Source organism: Petaurus breviceps, unplaced genomic scaffold (assembly GCF_028583685.1).
Source record: "Petaurus breviceps papuanus isolate PSGF00001 unplaced genomic scaffold, PetGlider_PUasm1.0 419, whole genome shotgun sequence".
NCBI classification, from domain to species: Eukaryota; Metazoa; Chordata; class Mammalia; order Diprotodontia; family Petauridae; genus Petaurus; species Petaurus breviceps.
The window spans coordinates 13,682,873-13,700,565 of record NW_027186324.1 but is presented as its reverse complement, the minus strand read 5'-3'; the positions used below and the strand labels follow the sequence as shown (position 1 = coordinate 13,700,565).

Genomic DNA, 17,693 nt, shown 5'->3' with positions numbered 1-17,693 from the left:
CAGAGACTTGTGACTTGCTCTGAGTTCAAGGATTTGTTGAGCTATTCCCAAGTCTGGATTTGTTGACTTGGTCAGATCCAGGAGGGTGCAAAGCCCCTCTGGTCAGGTGTGCTGTATCTTTCCCCAAGAAGAATATTTTGAAATCAGTATCAAGAAATATTGTTGTGTCTCCCACAAGCAGTCTGGACTTGTAGGAAGCCACTTGGTAGTCAAGGTCTTTTGCTGATATCTATGTTTAGCTGAGTGCATCCATGAGAAACTGGTGATCCTAAGTTCACTGTAAAACTTTCCATGTATAAACAAGAAAGATATATAGTCAACTATACTACTCCAATAAACCAGCATTATTGCCTAACTATGCTCCCCTAGCCCAAACGTTTTGTTCACTGTCCGTCATATAGTGTCAGTTTCTGGCAAAACTTCAGCTAGATAACCTTCTAACTCATAAGGTATCTATCAGATTAATAAACTACTCTATTCAAAGAGTTTTGTTTTAAGATCATACCATCATCTTTTATTTTGTTGAAAATAGGAGAAAGCAAAGGATAGAGAACATACTTACTCTATTTTCTTCTTTACATTTTTAGTACAAAGAATTTTTGTAACCTTTAATTAGGATCTTTCCATATGATGAAAGTCAACAAAATAATTTCTACTGTTTAACTTTCAGTATCTTTTTATAAATTTTTTGCTGCTTTATTCCATTTTCCTAGAGAAAATTTCCTAACAAGTGACTCATGGTTTCTATTTATTCCATTAATATGAACCCTGTTACTTTAGGACCAAATTTCTTCTTATTTATGATCATCAGTAGCATAAAACCCAAAGGCACAACTTGATCTTCCATTAGTAATTGAAGAAATCATTTAAAATTATCTTTTGCCCAATTTATAAATTCTTGATCCCCCTGAAAAACATACTTTTCCCATTAAATTATCTGAAATTTCTAATCAGAATGTTCAAAATTCTGATGCTGTAGCAGCAAGCACCCCAAGCACGTCCTCAGGGTTTGCCTCCACCACAGGTTCTTGGATCTGCTTTGTTAAAGGAAAGCAACTCAAAATGGGTTAACAAGCTTACTTTAATCAGTCAGACATATATCGTTTACCTTGTTCAGGAGAAAAGGTCAGCACCCTGAACCTCAAAGTATACAGGCATAATTATCAAGACAGAAACATCAAGTAGACAGATTTCCAAACTGTCCAACCATTACATCCACACCCAGTCAACATCTGGGTTTCCACATTCTGGGTTTTTCAAAGCCGGGGGACTCTCAACAACGGCTTCCCAGAATTCAGATCAAATCACACAACACTTCTCAAAGTGAGTCCCAAAACAAAGCTACACATCAGGGCTTATATAGCCTTCTCCTGGCTCAGAGAATGTAACAACCTTTTGGACCCACTGGCCAATCAAAAAGTATCTACTGAAAAACAAGCCTCCCCCACCCCAGGCTTCAGGTGCACATTAGCCTAGGGGCAGGGAAGATCTTTAAAATTTACATTCTTATTACAGATGCTCTCTGTCCATATTATTAAATTTTTCTTTATAGCTCAGTCTTCTTTTAGCCTACTGTCTTTTATTAACTGTAAGATAGTTCCCTTCCACAGATTAGACTTTAAAATGTAGTATTCCTGAACTTGGAAAATAAGTTGCATCAAGTTTGTAATAGCTCCTCAAACTTGACACATCCAAAATTGAACATATCGTATTCTCCCTAAACCTGTGCCTCCTTCCTATTTCACCATTTCTATCAGTTCTATTCTAGTAAGTTCCCAGCCTTAGTGTCATTTTTTACTTTTCCCTCTCACTCCCCTATCTTATATAATTAATTACTGAGTTGTGTTAACTACTTTCACAACCTGCTTTCACTCACATGGTTACCAAGTTTATTTTAACCCCTCCTGACCTCTCACCTGAACTAATATAATGGCCTCTAACTTCTACCCTCCTCAATCAATCTGTTTATACCATTGCCAGAAATTTTGCTTTATGTAAAATTATTATGCTTTATGAAAAATTATGCTATAAAGAAAAAATCTTAATTGGACTACCTTTTGCCTCCCAAGTAAATTTCAAACTTCTTTCCTTGGTATTGAAGGCATTGTGCAATCAAGTATCATCCTTAAAAATACTGACCTATTACTTTTCTCTATATATTTGACACTGCAACCAAACTACTTGCTTTCCCCCAAACAAACCCTGCATGTTCACACTTCCAAGGTATGACTCTTTCCTATGCTCAGAATCCCCTCTCTCTTTTATTGCCTATTGAATTCCTATGATTATTGCAAGCTCAACGCAAATGCCACCTATTCCTTGGAGTCTTTCCTGACCTTTCTCCCTCCTCAATTGGTAACACATTTAACTTTCACATGGAGCTTTTCCTTATACCTCTATGATTTAGGAGACATAGAATGCCATAGTTGTTAGATAGCTAGCCTTGTAGCCAACATGATTTGAATTCAAGTTTCACCTCTGAAACATAATGGTTACAGGACGCTGGGCATGTCACATTTACTATCTGTGTCCTAGGTGATTCTCTAAGATAACTAAATTGCAAAACAATTTCTAATCTGTATTGGTAGAGGGAATTTCTTTATTAGAGAATTGAGAGCGCCATAAAAATGGATTTCTAGTGTATTATATTTATCTTTATGTCTTATTCCCTTACTTAACTGTAAGCTCTATGAAGACAGGAATATGAAAGATTATATAAGATTATCTAAATATAATAGAATAGGCATATATAAATTTTTGTTGAAATGAAAATGAAACAGGACACAATTAATTTGCTAAAAGCTCTTTTCTGTTTTGAATGTTAGCCTAAGTATTTTCTTTATAAGAAATTGAATATTTAGCATGATTTCATTACTTTAAATATTGAGTATTAGCTATTTTAGAAACTTCAGTCTTTTATTCTTTGATGGAACATTTCTAAACAAGGAGCTACCCTTCCTGCTGTCCTTGTGAAATAAGTAGGATTGATTTATTTAGGCCTTGCACCTTGTCTGCTTCTCAAATAGGTATTTAAGATGACATGCTTGAAAGGATGAATAGTAATTGAACAGGTAATGAAAGGGAGGATGGCATTGTGGGCATAAGGGATTACACAGGTAAAGACACAGAGGCAAGAAACTTCACCATAATATAAAATCGCATGACTAAAAATAAAGCCAAAACAAAAATCAATTAAAAGGATCAGTAGGGTATATAGAACCTTGTGATTGAGATTATATAGTTCCAGAAGTAGTTGGGGTTTGAATTTAGTTCCATGTTCCCTGAGGGATAAAGGGAATAAAAAGAAATACATTGGCATAGTCAGCATGTATCTTTAAAAAATGTGCAAATTAAACTCCTTTAACAAACTATCACTGGCAATAAACTCAAAGAGAGATTTATCACTTGGGTCCTAATATAGGTGTTAAGTAATAATATATGTAAATATTATATATATATAATATATGCAAAATGTTCATTATGACAGCACCCACATACTAGGCAATAAGCATTTTAAACTCTATTAAAGAAATGGGACTCTCAAAAACATAATTTAAAGAAGGATCTTTGGATTATAATACTAATATTTTGCCTTTTTAAAAAAAAGTCATGTTATTTCTCAAAGGGGATGAAATTTTGCACCACAAAGAAGTTAACCTAAAGAATATGATTTTTAAAATGTCTGCTTTGTTATTATACCTTGTAAGGACAAACAAAACTATGTTAAATGCAAGTCTATATAAATTTCTAAATACTAAGAAGCTAGACATCTCTTAAGTGTGAGATTTATACATATGAGATTCTAGCCCTTTCTCTACCATCCAAAAATTCTGAGTTAATCATCAGAAAAAATTCAAATCACTACCTAGCTGTGAAATTTTATATGCACATATTAGACAACATGCTGCATCACAAATATTCAAATTACAAATTTTCAATCTAATTAATTTTCCTAGATCATCTTTTAATTGGTTCTGTGTACTCCACTCCCCATCTTTCTAAACATTAACATTCCCCTAAAGTATGCCACCTAACTTCCAAATTCCTTGATCCCTTTCATTCAGTATTAGAACCCACTGTGATTGTCCTGTCCCCCTCCTGCCTTCCTTTATTTAATCCTTACCCAGGTGAGCTCTACATCATGCCTACTAGAAAAGATCGTAGGTCTTTCCACTGTGCCATTTTCCAATCCAAATTCTCTTCCACTCTCCTATACTATCCTACATTCTCTAATTTATCATGAAATATACCTGATTAACTGAAACTTGCATTCTCCTGTCATAACATATATTTTGCATTGTTACAATAGTCGGTGAGAAGAGATGAGAACCTGAAATTAGCTGATTGCATTTAGAAAAGAAAGGAGGAGGTAGATTTGAAAGATGTTGGAAAAATAAAATTAACAAGACTTAGCAACTAATCAGATTGTGGAGTAATAGAGGGAAATGCAAAAGATGAATTTTGAGTTTTGCACATAGCAGTTTTACTGTCTAAGTCCTTCAAGTATTCACCTATACTGGTACATATTGCCATCCAACTACAAACTTTAGTTTTTAGAGAAATTTTCAAATTTTCATTTCAGTTTTTTGATGATCCACTAGACCTGGTGATCAAAGATGCTTTGAACATTTTATTCAGGTATTTGGAGGCTTAGAATAATCTTTGTATCAAGATTCTTTTTGGCCTTTTACACTTATGTCTGAGTTCCTGAAGATATGCTTTTCTGCTTTTTTTAAAAGCATTCATGACCATCTCCGACTGACAGTCCACTCTCTCCCCTTAGTCATTCCTGTCTAAACACTTGGTTGTTTCTTGTGATGACTGTTCATGCTTATTGCCTGACTGAACTTCAAAATGTCTTATTTAAGCTTTTCCAGAGACTTTCACATACTGAGTTAAATGACATTCTTTGTTAGTTACTGTCAGGTATGTTGTAGGACTTGAAATGTTTGATGAGTACATTTTTAAAGAGAATTAAACATTAATAATTAGACTAAAGATTAGAATACCCCATTTACTTGAATGTGTATTTATGGGCATTTTATCAACAGAAAAAAGACTGTTAAAAATGTATTGAATAGTATTTTTTTCTAATTAAAATATAAATAGTTCAAATTGTAAGTTTCTATATAGAATTTTATTCCACATTTGGGGGATTGCTTATTGGTATTAATTGGGGCAGCTGGTGGTACAGTGGATAGAGAGTCAGGCCTGAGATTAGGCGGACTCATTTTCCTGAGTTCAAATGTGACTCAGACGCTAGCTGTGTAATCCTGGGCAAGTCATTTGACCTTCTTTGCCTCAGTTCCCTCATTTGTAAAATGAGCTGGAGAAGGAAATGGCAAACCACTCCAATATCCTTGCTAAGGAAACCCCAAACAGATTCAGGAAGGGTCAGACACAACTGAAAAACAAGTAACAATGACATTGGTATAAATCATGCATCTGAAGAGAGGCAGTACAGCCCAGTGAAGAGAGAGCTGGACTCTGATACGTATTAATTGTTAACATGGCAGTGAGCCAACCATTTAGCCCCCTGTTGGCCCAGATAACTCTCTAAGATTCTAAGCTATTGATTTACAATGTTGGCATATGTTTCCCTACCAGGAGGTCCCAGCACTGATGAAGTCACAGGCCTGGCCCCTCCTCCAAAATGTTACTAAGGGGGAGGAGGAGCAGGAGCAGAGGGAGGAGGAGGAGGAGGAGGAAGGAGGAGGAGGAGGAGGTGAAGTGGAGGAGAAGAAATAATGCTTTGTAGCTACATAGTACTTTTCTTCGGAGGAATTTCAGAGGTAGAGAGAAAAGGTATTAAACTTATCAAATGTTTGAAACAAAGATGACTTCCCCTGACCACAAAGCCAGAAAATGGAAAAATGGAAAAGCAGGAAAAGGGAAGCCAAAACGTGTTAAACTGAACAACTCTGTGTCTCGGAGTTTGTAGCCTTAGGGTTGTTGGGTTTTCTGGAGGCAATGCTTAAATTCACTCTATTAGAATTACATGTTCTATAGTGAGAAGTTCTGGGTAATTCTTTTCCATTTTTCCTTCATTATGATGGTAAAATATTTGTTTTTACCCTGTCAGGTTCTTCTGGGAGAATCATGATCCTTAAGTTGCTCTGTTCATTCTGTCTTCCAGTTTAGTATGTTTTGTTTTCATAGTAAACACATTTTATTTTGTTTATTGTGTTTTTTCACTTCTTTTCTTCTAAGTTGCCTTTTTGTGTATTTGCATTTCCCAATCTTTTGTTCTTTCTTTTATTTATTTAGTGAAGCTTGCTACTGAAGGTTACAGTTTTTCTATTCTGTGCATTATTTTTGCTGTGCAAAACATAATTTCTGCTTTCATAATTCTCATTTCTCTTTTAAACCACTCAAGAATAGCATGTTGTATTTCCATGTCCTTCCCAAATTCCACAGGGTCCTCTAGTCCATCAACCATTGGATCATTTTCCCTTATTTTGCAATATTACCTCATACATACCTGAACCCATTTAATAGATCTGGAGGTCTGCTGTTATTGTTTATCCTATTCATTTATTTGTTTATATTCAAGGTCTTTGAGTTTTCTTCTTCCTGAAAACTTTGATACTTTCAATATTTCCTTCTCCTTATTGCTTCATTCCTGACTCACTCCACTCTGATTGTGGTTTCCTTGTGAGACTGTTCATTGTGGTTTCCCTGAGCAGGGTCAAATCCTGCTGACTATGCTATAATGTAAAGCCAAGCAGGAGCAGCTTGCCAGAAGAATGCTACTGTGAACAGCTTTTCAAGATTCTGATTACATAGTATAGTGAACACTCTATTTATCAATAATAAATCAAAGCAAATCATTCACAGAAAATCAAAGAACAGAATTCACCATATTACAACTTATCACGGAAAATCAAAATACAGCATTCACAACAACTTTTCACAGAAATGGCCACATAGTTTTCACCACAGTGGTCACAAAGTTTTGAACAAAGAGCAATCATTTAGTAACGTAATAATTCAAATATCTCAGTCATTCAATCATCCTTAAGAAGATTTGCCTCCTTAAAGGACACAAAGTCAAAGTTCTCCACTCATGGGGCACACTAAGTAACAAATCAATTACTATTTAGTCATCATTCACTATTCAATCATCATAAAATGCACAAGCTGAGGCAGCTAGGTGGCACAGTGAGTAAAGCGCCGGCCCTAGAATCAGGAGGACCTGAGTTCGGTTCTGGCCTCAGACACTTAACACACACACACACACACACACACACACACACACACACACACACACACAAACAAACACACACCAAAAAAACAAAAACAAACAAAAAAAAAACCCTAGCCCTGTAACCTTGGGCAAGTTACTTAACCCCAATTGCTCTCCAAAGGGCAAAAAAAAATAAATAAATAAAAATAAAATAAAATACACAAGCCCTCCACCCCTAGGTGACTAATAAATTGTGATTTCTCAGTCAGTACCCAATATCCAAGTAAAGTCTCTTTAAGCCTGACTTAGGGTGGTCTCTCAGATTCCCTGGGTACCCTTCCATGATCCCAGATCCTACCTGGATTCACCAAACTGTCACCTTGGTTCAAAGGCAGACAGCTCCCAGGTCCTTATCCAGATCTCCCTACACTTCCTGTTCACACTGAAGCTCACAATGTCCAGTCCACCTTAAATCCTTCACAGTCTCTGTTCCTGGGAAGTCAAGGCTTAACACAGCCACAAACAGGTTCATACAAAATCATCAGCATCACAGTCATGCTTCCTCAGTCTTCAGCAGCTCCATGTGGCCCTCAGAAATCCTCAATAGCCTCAGTAACTCCAGCTGGCCCTCAGCTCTGACTGGACCTCAGAAATCCTCAGCAGCTCTGGTTGGCCCTCAGACTCAGCAGAAGTGTCAGCTGGTTCCCAGAATCAAAATTACTTCTCCCAGGTTCTCCAAATAAAAATCATTCTCTCCAGCCCGGGGGCCTTTCCTCTTCAGCCTCCCCAGTGGCAGCAGCTTCTGCCTCCATGAAGCTTGCTCCAAGAAGATCTGCTGACCCAGCAGGGACTTCTCCTTACATACACATGGCATTAAATTCTTCCTGTTTCAGCCATCTCCTTCCTGTTACATCAGCAGGATGTAGGAGTTCCTACCTTCTGTTTCTTTAACAGAAGCTTGATTAATTACTAAGTGCTAAGCACCTGTTACCTTTGCCAAAACAAAGGATCTTCAAATTCAAATTACATTACCATTACAGGCTGGATCTCAAGGTGATTCATCCAATGTCATGCAGATCAGAGAAAATGTCTAGTCTACCATCTTGTTGATCACACGACTCCTAATCTAACATCACTCAGGCATCTTCCTCTACTATCTGTCTCATCCATCACCACAGGCTCAGATCAAAATTTTAACCTTTTCCTTTCCAAGGCAAATCCATCTATATGCACCCTTGACCCAATTTCCTCCAGAGATCTACAGAAAATATCTCTTATTTTCAATCTCTCCCTGTATACTCACTCCTCTGCTGCCTACAAATATACCTGTGTCTCTCCAGTCCTTAAAAAACCATCAGGGGCAGCTGGGTGGTGCAGTGAATAGAACATTGGCCCTGGAGTCAAGAGGACCTGAGTTCAAATCCAACCTCATACACCTGCTATTTACTAGCTGTGTGACCTTGGCCAAGTCACTTGACCCCAATTATTTTCTATTCCCTCCTCTAAAACGAACAAAAAATCATTTAACCTTACTATTTCTGATAGCCCTTATCGAATCTCTGTCCTTTCCTTTATGAGTGAACTCTGTGAGAAAGCGGTGGTTCAGATCCTCTTTACCTCTTTCCTGGACTATTGTGAAGATCGTCTAACTCATATCCCTGCTTCAAATCTCTCCCCATTCTAATACATCAACCACTCAGCTGCCATGGTTATCTTTCTAAAGCATAGCTCTGATCATATCATTCCTCTACTCAATAACTTTCCATGGTTCCCTATTATTTCCAGGATAAATACCACTGTTTGGCATTGAAGTATCTTCATAATCTGGATCGTTCTCATCTTTCCAGGCTTTTAACACTCTACTTCCTTCTATACTACATCTGTCTCTGTGCCCTTGAACTAACTATCCCTCATGCCTGGAATGTGCCAAGCCTTCATCTTTACCTGTTAGCTTCTTGCCTCCTCCAAGTTTAACTTCAATTCCTGAATTCTATAGGCTTTGACTCATTTTACACTTCTAAACTCATACAGAAAGAGACAGAGACAGATGAATGCCTTCCCTTTTCAAATTATTTCCATTCACTCTATACATGCTTTGTATATACCTAGCTATTTCCATATTAACTCTCCTATTGGAATGTATGCTCATTTAGGTCAGGGCTTGATTTTTTTTTTCCTTTCTCTGTACCCCTGCTTTAGGCTTAGTTAGACTTAATGTCTCTAAGATTTGCATATTAAGTCCATACATACAAATCTGACTTCTGATTTTACTGGGTTGTTATTCAGTCATGTCCAACTCTCCATGACCCCATTTGGGTTTTTCTTGGGAAAGATACTGGAGTGGTTTGCCATTTCCATCTTCAGTTCATGTTACAGATGAGGAACTAAGGCAAACAGGGTTAAGTGACTTAGGGTCACACAGCTAGAAAGTGTCTAAGGACAGATTTGAATTCAGGAATATGAGGCTTCCTCACTACAGGTCCTGCACTCCATCCCCTGCACCACCTAGCTGCCCAATATTACTAGGTACCATACCATTTTAAAAATGTCAGCAGTAGTATCAGAAACTATACAGTTAAATTAATCTATTTTAACCTAAATGCCTGAAAAATCTAGCTTGGAAGACAAAGATTCAGACGTGCCCTCTGACTGAACTTCTGGAATACACAAAGAGAATGCTTTCAGAGCTCGTAATTGAGACAACTGTGTTTGGTGCCACCAGAATGAGTGTGATAACAGCCTGATAATGCAATGTTTCATGTGAAGAAACAGCTGCCTAGTGTTAATAAGATACATGAATTCAGGGAACAAATGAAAGCAAAGAAAAGCAGTGTTTTGTCACTCTTGGTAAAATACCAATAGATTAGTGCATTCATTTCATTATACGTGGAATATATGCTTGAAAACTTGAAAACATATATGCTTGAAACACTATGAAATGTGAAATAAAAATCCCATGTATTAATATTTTATAGGAGATGAGAGGTGTTAAATTGATGCTGAATCTTCCTATCCAGCCTTACTATGGGGAAAATAGGAAAAATCTGTTTTTTGCTTGGAATATTCATCACAGTGAATTAAGGTGATCTGAAGATGAATCTTCATTTACCTTTATGTGTGCCCAGACAGACCACATATTAAAAATAGAAAACTCCCATTCCCTTCTTCAAAGTTCTCTACCTTGAAAGAAAAATATGTAAAGTTTTGATCAACTTCCCTTTTTTATAATTAATATGCACAGGAGAAAAGCTTTAGCCTGAGTTTTTTTTTTTAATGAAAACTGTCATTACAAGAGAATCAAATAGCTGGAATTTCTTTGTTCTAGGCTCACAAGAAGAGTGATTTTTTACAACTGGTTTGGATTTAACTTAAATAGAAGTGGCTTATTATCTTTAATTTTACAAAACTTGCAAGGTTAAAATTTGAGCACCTTTGTACTGAATTGTTAAAGAACTTAATCATGCCTCACCAAAGACATATTCATGCACATTTACATATTTGCCCATATTTCCTGACATTTCTAAAGCTAACAAGTGTAGTATCTCTGTATGTATTATGATAATCTTTGTAATTATGCAATAATTTGTAATTTATTTCTTTTCTGTGTTTACCATTACATTGGTTTGCATCCTTTTTCTTTTACATGCTAACATCATACTAGACCTCCAAGTGAATTTAGCAAACTTTCATTTATCTATGCTAATGGGATGGGAGTTGTCCATGGTGAATCAGAAACCTAACTTGGAGCCGATGACCTTCCAGCTCCTCTCTACCAGCCTTTTAATTCATGTTAATTAACAAAATTAATAACTCAATTTTTGTTTCTTTTCATTTTACTGCCTTTATTTAAAAAAAAAATACGAAAAGAAACATGTCCCCCAAAAAAGTATATGGAAAAGTACAGCTACTAATTGGCATATAAGCACATAATTCACTCCTGAAAAAATTTCTAAATATCACATATCAATTTAGGTATGAAATTCCTTTCCCACGTTGTTTACCAGGACCCTCTTTAACTATTCAAACATATTGCCTCAATAAATAAACTGTTCATTATGTCAATAAAGTGTGGGGGTTTCCATCCCTACCTTAATTATTGTAATCACAGAGTAAATGAGGCATGAACAAGTCCTTATCAATGTGAAATATTAAAGAGATTTGTCACTGAATAAAAGCAAATGTCACACAGGACATATATTTATAAGAATCAGTTATGTTCTGGGGGGTTATATTTTAAAAACAGCAAACTAGATAAGATTCAAGGTTGTGATGGTCAAATCCAGTAGTAAAGGAATCCAGAGAGCAAATCAGCTTTTTGTGGGAAGGAGAGAAGAGGAGAGAGAAAAATCTATTGGCCATGTGAATAATTTCAAAAGGTTAGCAGATGTAGAGCTCCCACTGGCATTATGGTAGTACCCCTGAAAGAGCAGTGGTTGATGGTAGAATCTGCATCAGGAGCTGAGAGACATACTAAGACAAACTAAATACAAGGAAAACGACCCCTTCAGGGATGCAGAGAAGTACATGTTACAGATTCTATAAAGGCACAGACCCTTGGAGCTCAACAGAGAGCTACATCTAAGGAGAAATTCATGAGGACTCAATAAAGGGAAAAAGAATTCCTAGTAATCAGGACTTCGGATTCACCCCTTTGCACTTGGTTCTCTATACATAAAATAGCCACCTCACTCTTAATTTGAGATCACCATCCACTGGTTTGAGGCACAAGAGCCAACACTCCAATTATCTTCAGCTTTAGCCCAATGACCATGAGGAAGTAGAAGTTAACCACTCTCTTGGTCCGCCAATTTGAGCAGGAGTAGGGAAAGTAGCCCTGGAGAAGGTGCTACGCAAGTAGCTTCCCTGTTCTTCCACAAACTTTAAATCGTCATCCTTACTTAGGTCTTTCCAAAGTCTATCCATACCTCAACACAGGTCTCTACACAGGCCCCATCAAAGCAGCTGGGTGGTACAGTGAATAGAGTGCTGAGCCTGAAGTCAGGAAAACCCATCTTCCTGAGTTCAAATCTGGCCTCAGGCACTTAGTAGCTGTGTAACCCTAGGCAAATCACGCGACCCTGTTTGCCTTAGTTTCCTCCTCTGTAAAATGAACTGGAGAAGGAAATGGCAAACTACTCTAGTATTTTTGTCAAGAAAAACGCCAAATGGGCTCATGAAGAATCAGGCATGACTGAAAATGACTCAACAACAACAAAAAAAAAAATTAAAGAGAGAGTTTTCTAGCCTTCATTTACCTCATGAATCTTCTTTATCTGAATTCCCATAGGACATAGTCAACATCAGAATTTACTACTTAATTGTAGGCTTGTCTTGTATAGTTTCCTGATTGTTTCTAGTATAGTTGTCTTATTTCCCTAACTAGATAACAAATTTCTTGACAATAGAGTATTTTTTTCTTTTTTCTTCATAATCTCTCACACAGTGATGGTCACATAGTAAATAAACAAAGAGTGATTATTAATAAATATAGTAAATCCTCAAAGCAATTTTCATATAGTGAAGTCAAAGAAAATTCCTAACTTTTATTGGTTTGCTTCCTATTTGCACACCAATCACTGATCATTTAGTCAGATGATCATGAATGAGTTAACCAGAATAACAAAGCATGTCAAATGATTAAAAAAAAAAATTTCATCCTACTATCTTTATTTTCTTTGTCTTATGCATAAAAAATGCACCGCATCGATTAGCATAGCTTGGTCCTTCAAAGTATTCTTAAATTTTGGTCCTTCTAACGTTAAGCATGATCCTAATTATGAGCCTCAAGATTACTTTCTTACAGGTAAATGAAATTCAGAGATGACCAACTTGCAGAGAAAAATCTGAGCATATTTATTCCCTGAACATAATATGCATTAGACCAATACCAATAACAGATTCAAAAAATTTACATCCTATTTTTTTACTGTTGGTCATCACTAGCATCAAGTACTATGTTAACTATAATAGTTTAGTTGTTCAAGAATATCCATCACCAGTGGGTAATCTGCAATACAATATTTGCTTGTTTTGTTGTTCAATCATTTCAGTCATGTCTTTGTGACCCCATTTGGGTTTTCTTACCAATGATACTGGAGCGGTTTACCATTCCCTGCTCTGACTCATTTTATAGATGAGGAACTGAGGCAAAAAGCGATAAGTAACTTCCTTGAAGTCACACAGCTAGTAAGTGTCTGAGGCCAGATTTTAACTCAGGAAGATGAGTCTTTCTGATTTCAGTCCTGGCACTCTATCTACTATACCACCTAACTTCCCTTTGCATGTTTATTCCGTGGAAATTCATTATCAAAGTTGCTGAACAAGCTTCACCTTTTTTTTTAAGTTCTTCATGTGAAAATGGTATCCTTAGAAAGGAGTCATTTATTAAAAGGAAGAAATTGCACTAAAAATGCAATTCTTCTCAAATATGGACATGGTATTTAAATTCTTGTTCTTATTTCAAGGTGAATTTGGAGAAGTTTGCAGTGGACGTTTGAAAACACCAGGGAAAAGAGAGATACCAGTTGCTATCAAAACTTTGAAAGGTGGTTACATGGACAGGCAAAGAAGTGATTTTCTAAGAGAAGCTAGTATCATGGGACAATTTGACCACCCAAACATCATTCGCCTGGAAGGTATTGTCACAAAAAGTAAGTTATTGTTCATTTTTAATCAGTTCTTTTGTATGCTAAGTCTGTGTTGGAATTAAAAATTAAATAATAACACTATTTTAGGTGAATGCTTGAGTTCTTAGCCATTACTAATCAATTCTCCTTACCTTGAGACTATCAGCAAAGGTGTGAATATCAGGCTGTGACATTGCCTTTAGAACATGACTCCTATCCCCCAGAAATAAATTAGTTTGCATAGGTCATCAAACAACCTTGAAGTGATATTAACCATAAGTCACTTCCAACTTAGTTTGAAGTGACAAACCAAAAGTAAAGGTCTCTGCCCTTGATCTCAGCTGTTTGAATTGTTTACTCCTTTCACAGCCATCTAAATATCACTTTTAAAAAAGGAAAATGTATAAATACTGTACATTATTAAGCTAAAACACAGCTATAATGAAAAATAATCATCTTAGACTATCCAGAGCTTCCCAAACTTCCCAAACACTCCCTTTTCCAAAAAAAAAAATATTCAGCACCCCTGCTAGAAATCTACTTTCTTTAAACCTTTATTTTTTTAAATTTGCATCATTTTAAAAATATATAAAATATTTTAATGATGCATCTTAAATTTAATAATTTATTGTAAATGTGAGGGTTTTTCCTGCATTGAAATTTTGATGATGCGATATTGCATCATGTAACCGTATAGGATTGTATTGTAAATTAAGTAATTATTTGCATATATTCTTGCCAATGAATGCTGGACTTCCCAAAAATGTGCAACATGCTTACCTGCCAACACTTACTTTTTAAGACCTGCCTGCAGACTTGACTACTGATTGGTTATAACTTACAGTTTGCATGTTTATTCGGAAAATAATATAATCACTACTAATTTAACTCTGCTACACAACAAATGAAATATGTATGAACAGTTTTTCAAAATTTTCTTCTCTTCTTTTCTTATACTTCTACTGCACCCTTATTTTTATTCAATGCTCCCCAGTTGCACCAAAGACTACTACTACTTCCCTGGATCATTCCAGTGCGCCCCCAGGACCCACTTTGGGAGCCTCTGATAGTATTGCAGCACTTTTTAAGTAAAAGATTTCCAATGATAATGGTTTTATTATCTCATCCCCAAAAATGCCTTTAAGAGGTCAAATTAGAACTACTATGACATTATATAGAATGTAAGAAAGGAACCTTATTTTATATCAAAATAAAATCCCATCTTCATAGGTTGGGTGGGAACCAACGTCATGCCATTAAAATTACTTTTCTGGAAAACTTAAAATTAGTCATTTATTCTAAGAATTTAATTTTTATTATTTTATTCTTCTTAAATCATTAAGAAATAGTAAATACACCAGTGTTCTTCTTCTTTTGCTCTATTAAGATGCACAAAAAAATGCAATACCGTTTGCATTAAAGGTTCATAATTTTCCTTTAAATCTCATTCTTTATTAAGTGATATCTCCATTTAAAAAAGTGTTGGATTGGGGGGGAGAAGAACGAGATGTCACTATGTTCTTAGAGCAGGAATGCTCTGTCCATGTGTCGGAAGTCTGTGCATCCCGTCTGTGATTCCTGATTGATATACTGTATGCCAGTGAACACAATGCATTCCTGTGGTCCTTCTGTTTCCTCTTTTGAATTTAACAAATATGTTTCACAACACACCTTAAAGATTCTTTGAAAGAAAAATCATTTCAGAAGTATTATCGTTGTTATTGAGTTGTTTTAGTTGTATCTGACTCTTCATGACCCCATTCATGCTTTTCTTGGCAAAGATAGTACAGTGCTTGTTATTTCCTTAGCCAGCTCATTTTACAGATAAGGAAACTGAGGCAAACAGGGCAGAGTGAATTGCCCAGGATCACACAGCTAGTAAGTAGCTGAGGTCAGAAAGATGAATCGTCCTGACTCCAGACCCAAGACTCTATCTGCTGGACCACCTGGATGCCCTTAAAGTATTATAAAATGACTTAAAAATAGAAGAGATGCAATTTTCACTGAGAATGTGGAACTCCCAAAGGGAAAAATATTCCACTTACCCTACATTAATTCACAAAGCTCTAAATTATACGCAATATAGGCTGTCCCAAAACTTTTAGTGCAGTATTAAAGCTTAAGGCTAAAGTCAAGGAGCTTAGGGAGGTACAAGCCTTAGAGATAACGCACTTTTTGTCAGAATTGCTGAGGATTCCTCCAGAGTGGAACATTTCTGAAAAAGCTTTTCTGTTACTTGAAGTTTACAACTGCATGAACAGCACTAAGACTTTTAGAACACCTTGTATAGAGAGATAGAGATGTGCATACATATGAGAGAGAATAAATTTATAGAACATTGAGAAATACTGTTATCACTGCAATGACTCAGCTTAATTTCTTTTAAAAAACACTCTCATACTTCCCTATTGGTAATTCAGCAGAAAAAAAGAAAAAAATTCCTTTCAAATCTGTCACTTAAATGTATGGTTATGAGCCTTGTTGAGGCATTAACAGTCATTTTTGAGGGAGGTCAGAGGTCATGTGTATATTTATGCTTGAAATTTCTATGAACAAGCATTGAGCCCTGAATTTTAAGGTTTAGAGAAGCTTTATGGTCTCTATTTTCTTCCTTTACTAAATACAATCCTGTAAATTAGGATGTATTCCGATATCACATTTATCTCCCTTTTTTTCTGCTTATCAAGCTAACAATTTAAAACATTTATGCAAGAGGCAGGATATATACCACTACAATGTGATAGGGTTTTTGCTTAATATATTTTGTAAGAAATGAATAGGTTAACAAAACATAATCAGTAATGTATATGACAGTTCAAGCCTCTAAATGGTTTCAGGTGCCTGAAAAGCCATCGCTTAGCACTGGCTTTAAGGTTTTAACAGTCCAAGATAAAGTGGGTCTTTTAACTTTTTATGACTCATAATTTCTAAACAATTCTGGACACATAATAGGCATATACCAAAAGACTATTAATAGTAATTTGTCCATTTCTGTAAGCCATTATCATCTGCCAAGGGCAAATCAAGATTCCTTTTTAAAAGGTTTCTAAAATGAAGGTAAGAAATACACATACACACACATATGTACTGTGTATTTATGTGTGTGTGCAAGCATGCCCTGTAATAGAGTATTCAAAATTACACCAATTTTAAGTAAATTTATTGACAATATCATTGTGACTAAAGTAAGAAGTTTAAAATAGGAAGGCAAAAAAAAAAAGTAAATGAGTCATTCCCATAAATGTATGGAAATTGTTCCAAGATTGCCTTAAGTAGCGAAGAGGTAGATAACAATGAGTGTTCCCTAAAAGTTACACCATTATACAAAGGATATTATTGAAGAAGATTAAGATGTGCCATAAGTATATGTGGCTATATTTTATATAGGGCTAAAGACACAGAAAATAAATACATGATTTTTCAGCTGAGGGGAAATGCAAAATTGTAGATATGAATCTATGTGCAGTCATTATGAATTGTTAAAAGTACTATTTTGTCCCATATATCTAATCACTGAAAGATCAATGCCATCAAGTTTCAGAGAACAGACTGTAGACTCTCACATATAGGAAGATAATTGCTTTCATTTTAAGGTTGACAGTAAAATGATTATATACTGAATTTTATTAGAACTGAAACCGAAAAAAGTTAAACCTATTTATTTGATACCCATTACAGTTTCATTAACGTTAAAGCAATAGCTCATATAAAAGTAGAGCTATAACAATGTCCTTGGCAAATACTTTTCCACAAGAAACAGACAGAAGCCATCCTGTATCGTACAGACTTATTAGCCACTACTGGCACATATGGTAGCAATTTATAAGTAGTAATGTGCTCAACAATGCCATTAGCTGTATAACAAGAAAGAGAAAAAGTAT

The 17,693-nt window shown here is 35.8% G+C and overlaps 1 protein-coding gene across 1 annotated transcript in view; it reads left to right on the top strand.

Annotated features, from left to right (window-relative positions):
- The window catches only part of EPHA6 (EPH receptor A6), an 862,386-nt gene that overhangs the window by 602,513 nt on the left and 242,180 nt on the right, over positions 1 to 17,693 (top strand). The window contains exon 11 of the mRNA XM_069100744.1: positions 13,651 to 13,836. Coding sequence (XP_068956845.1) covers positions 13,651 to 13,836 — 186 coding nt within the window. The remainder of the gene's footprint in view (positions 1 to 13,650; positions 13,837 to 17,693) is intronic.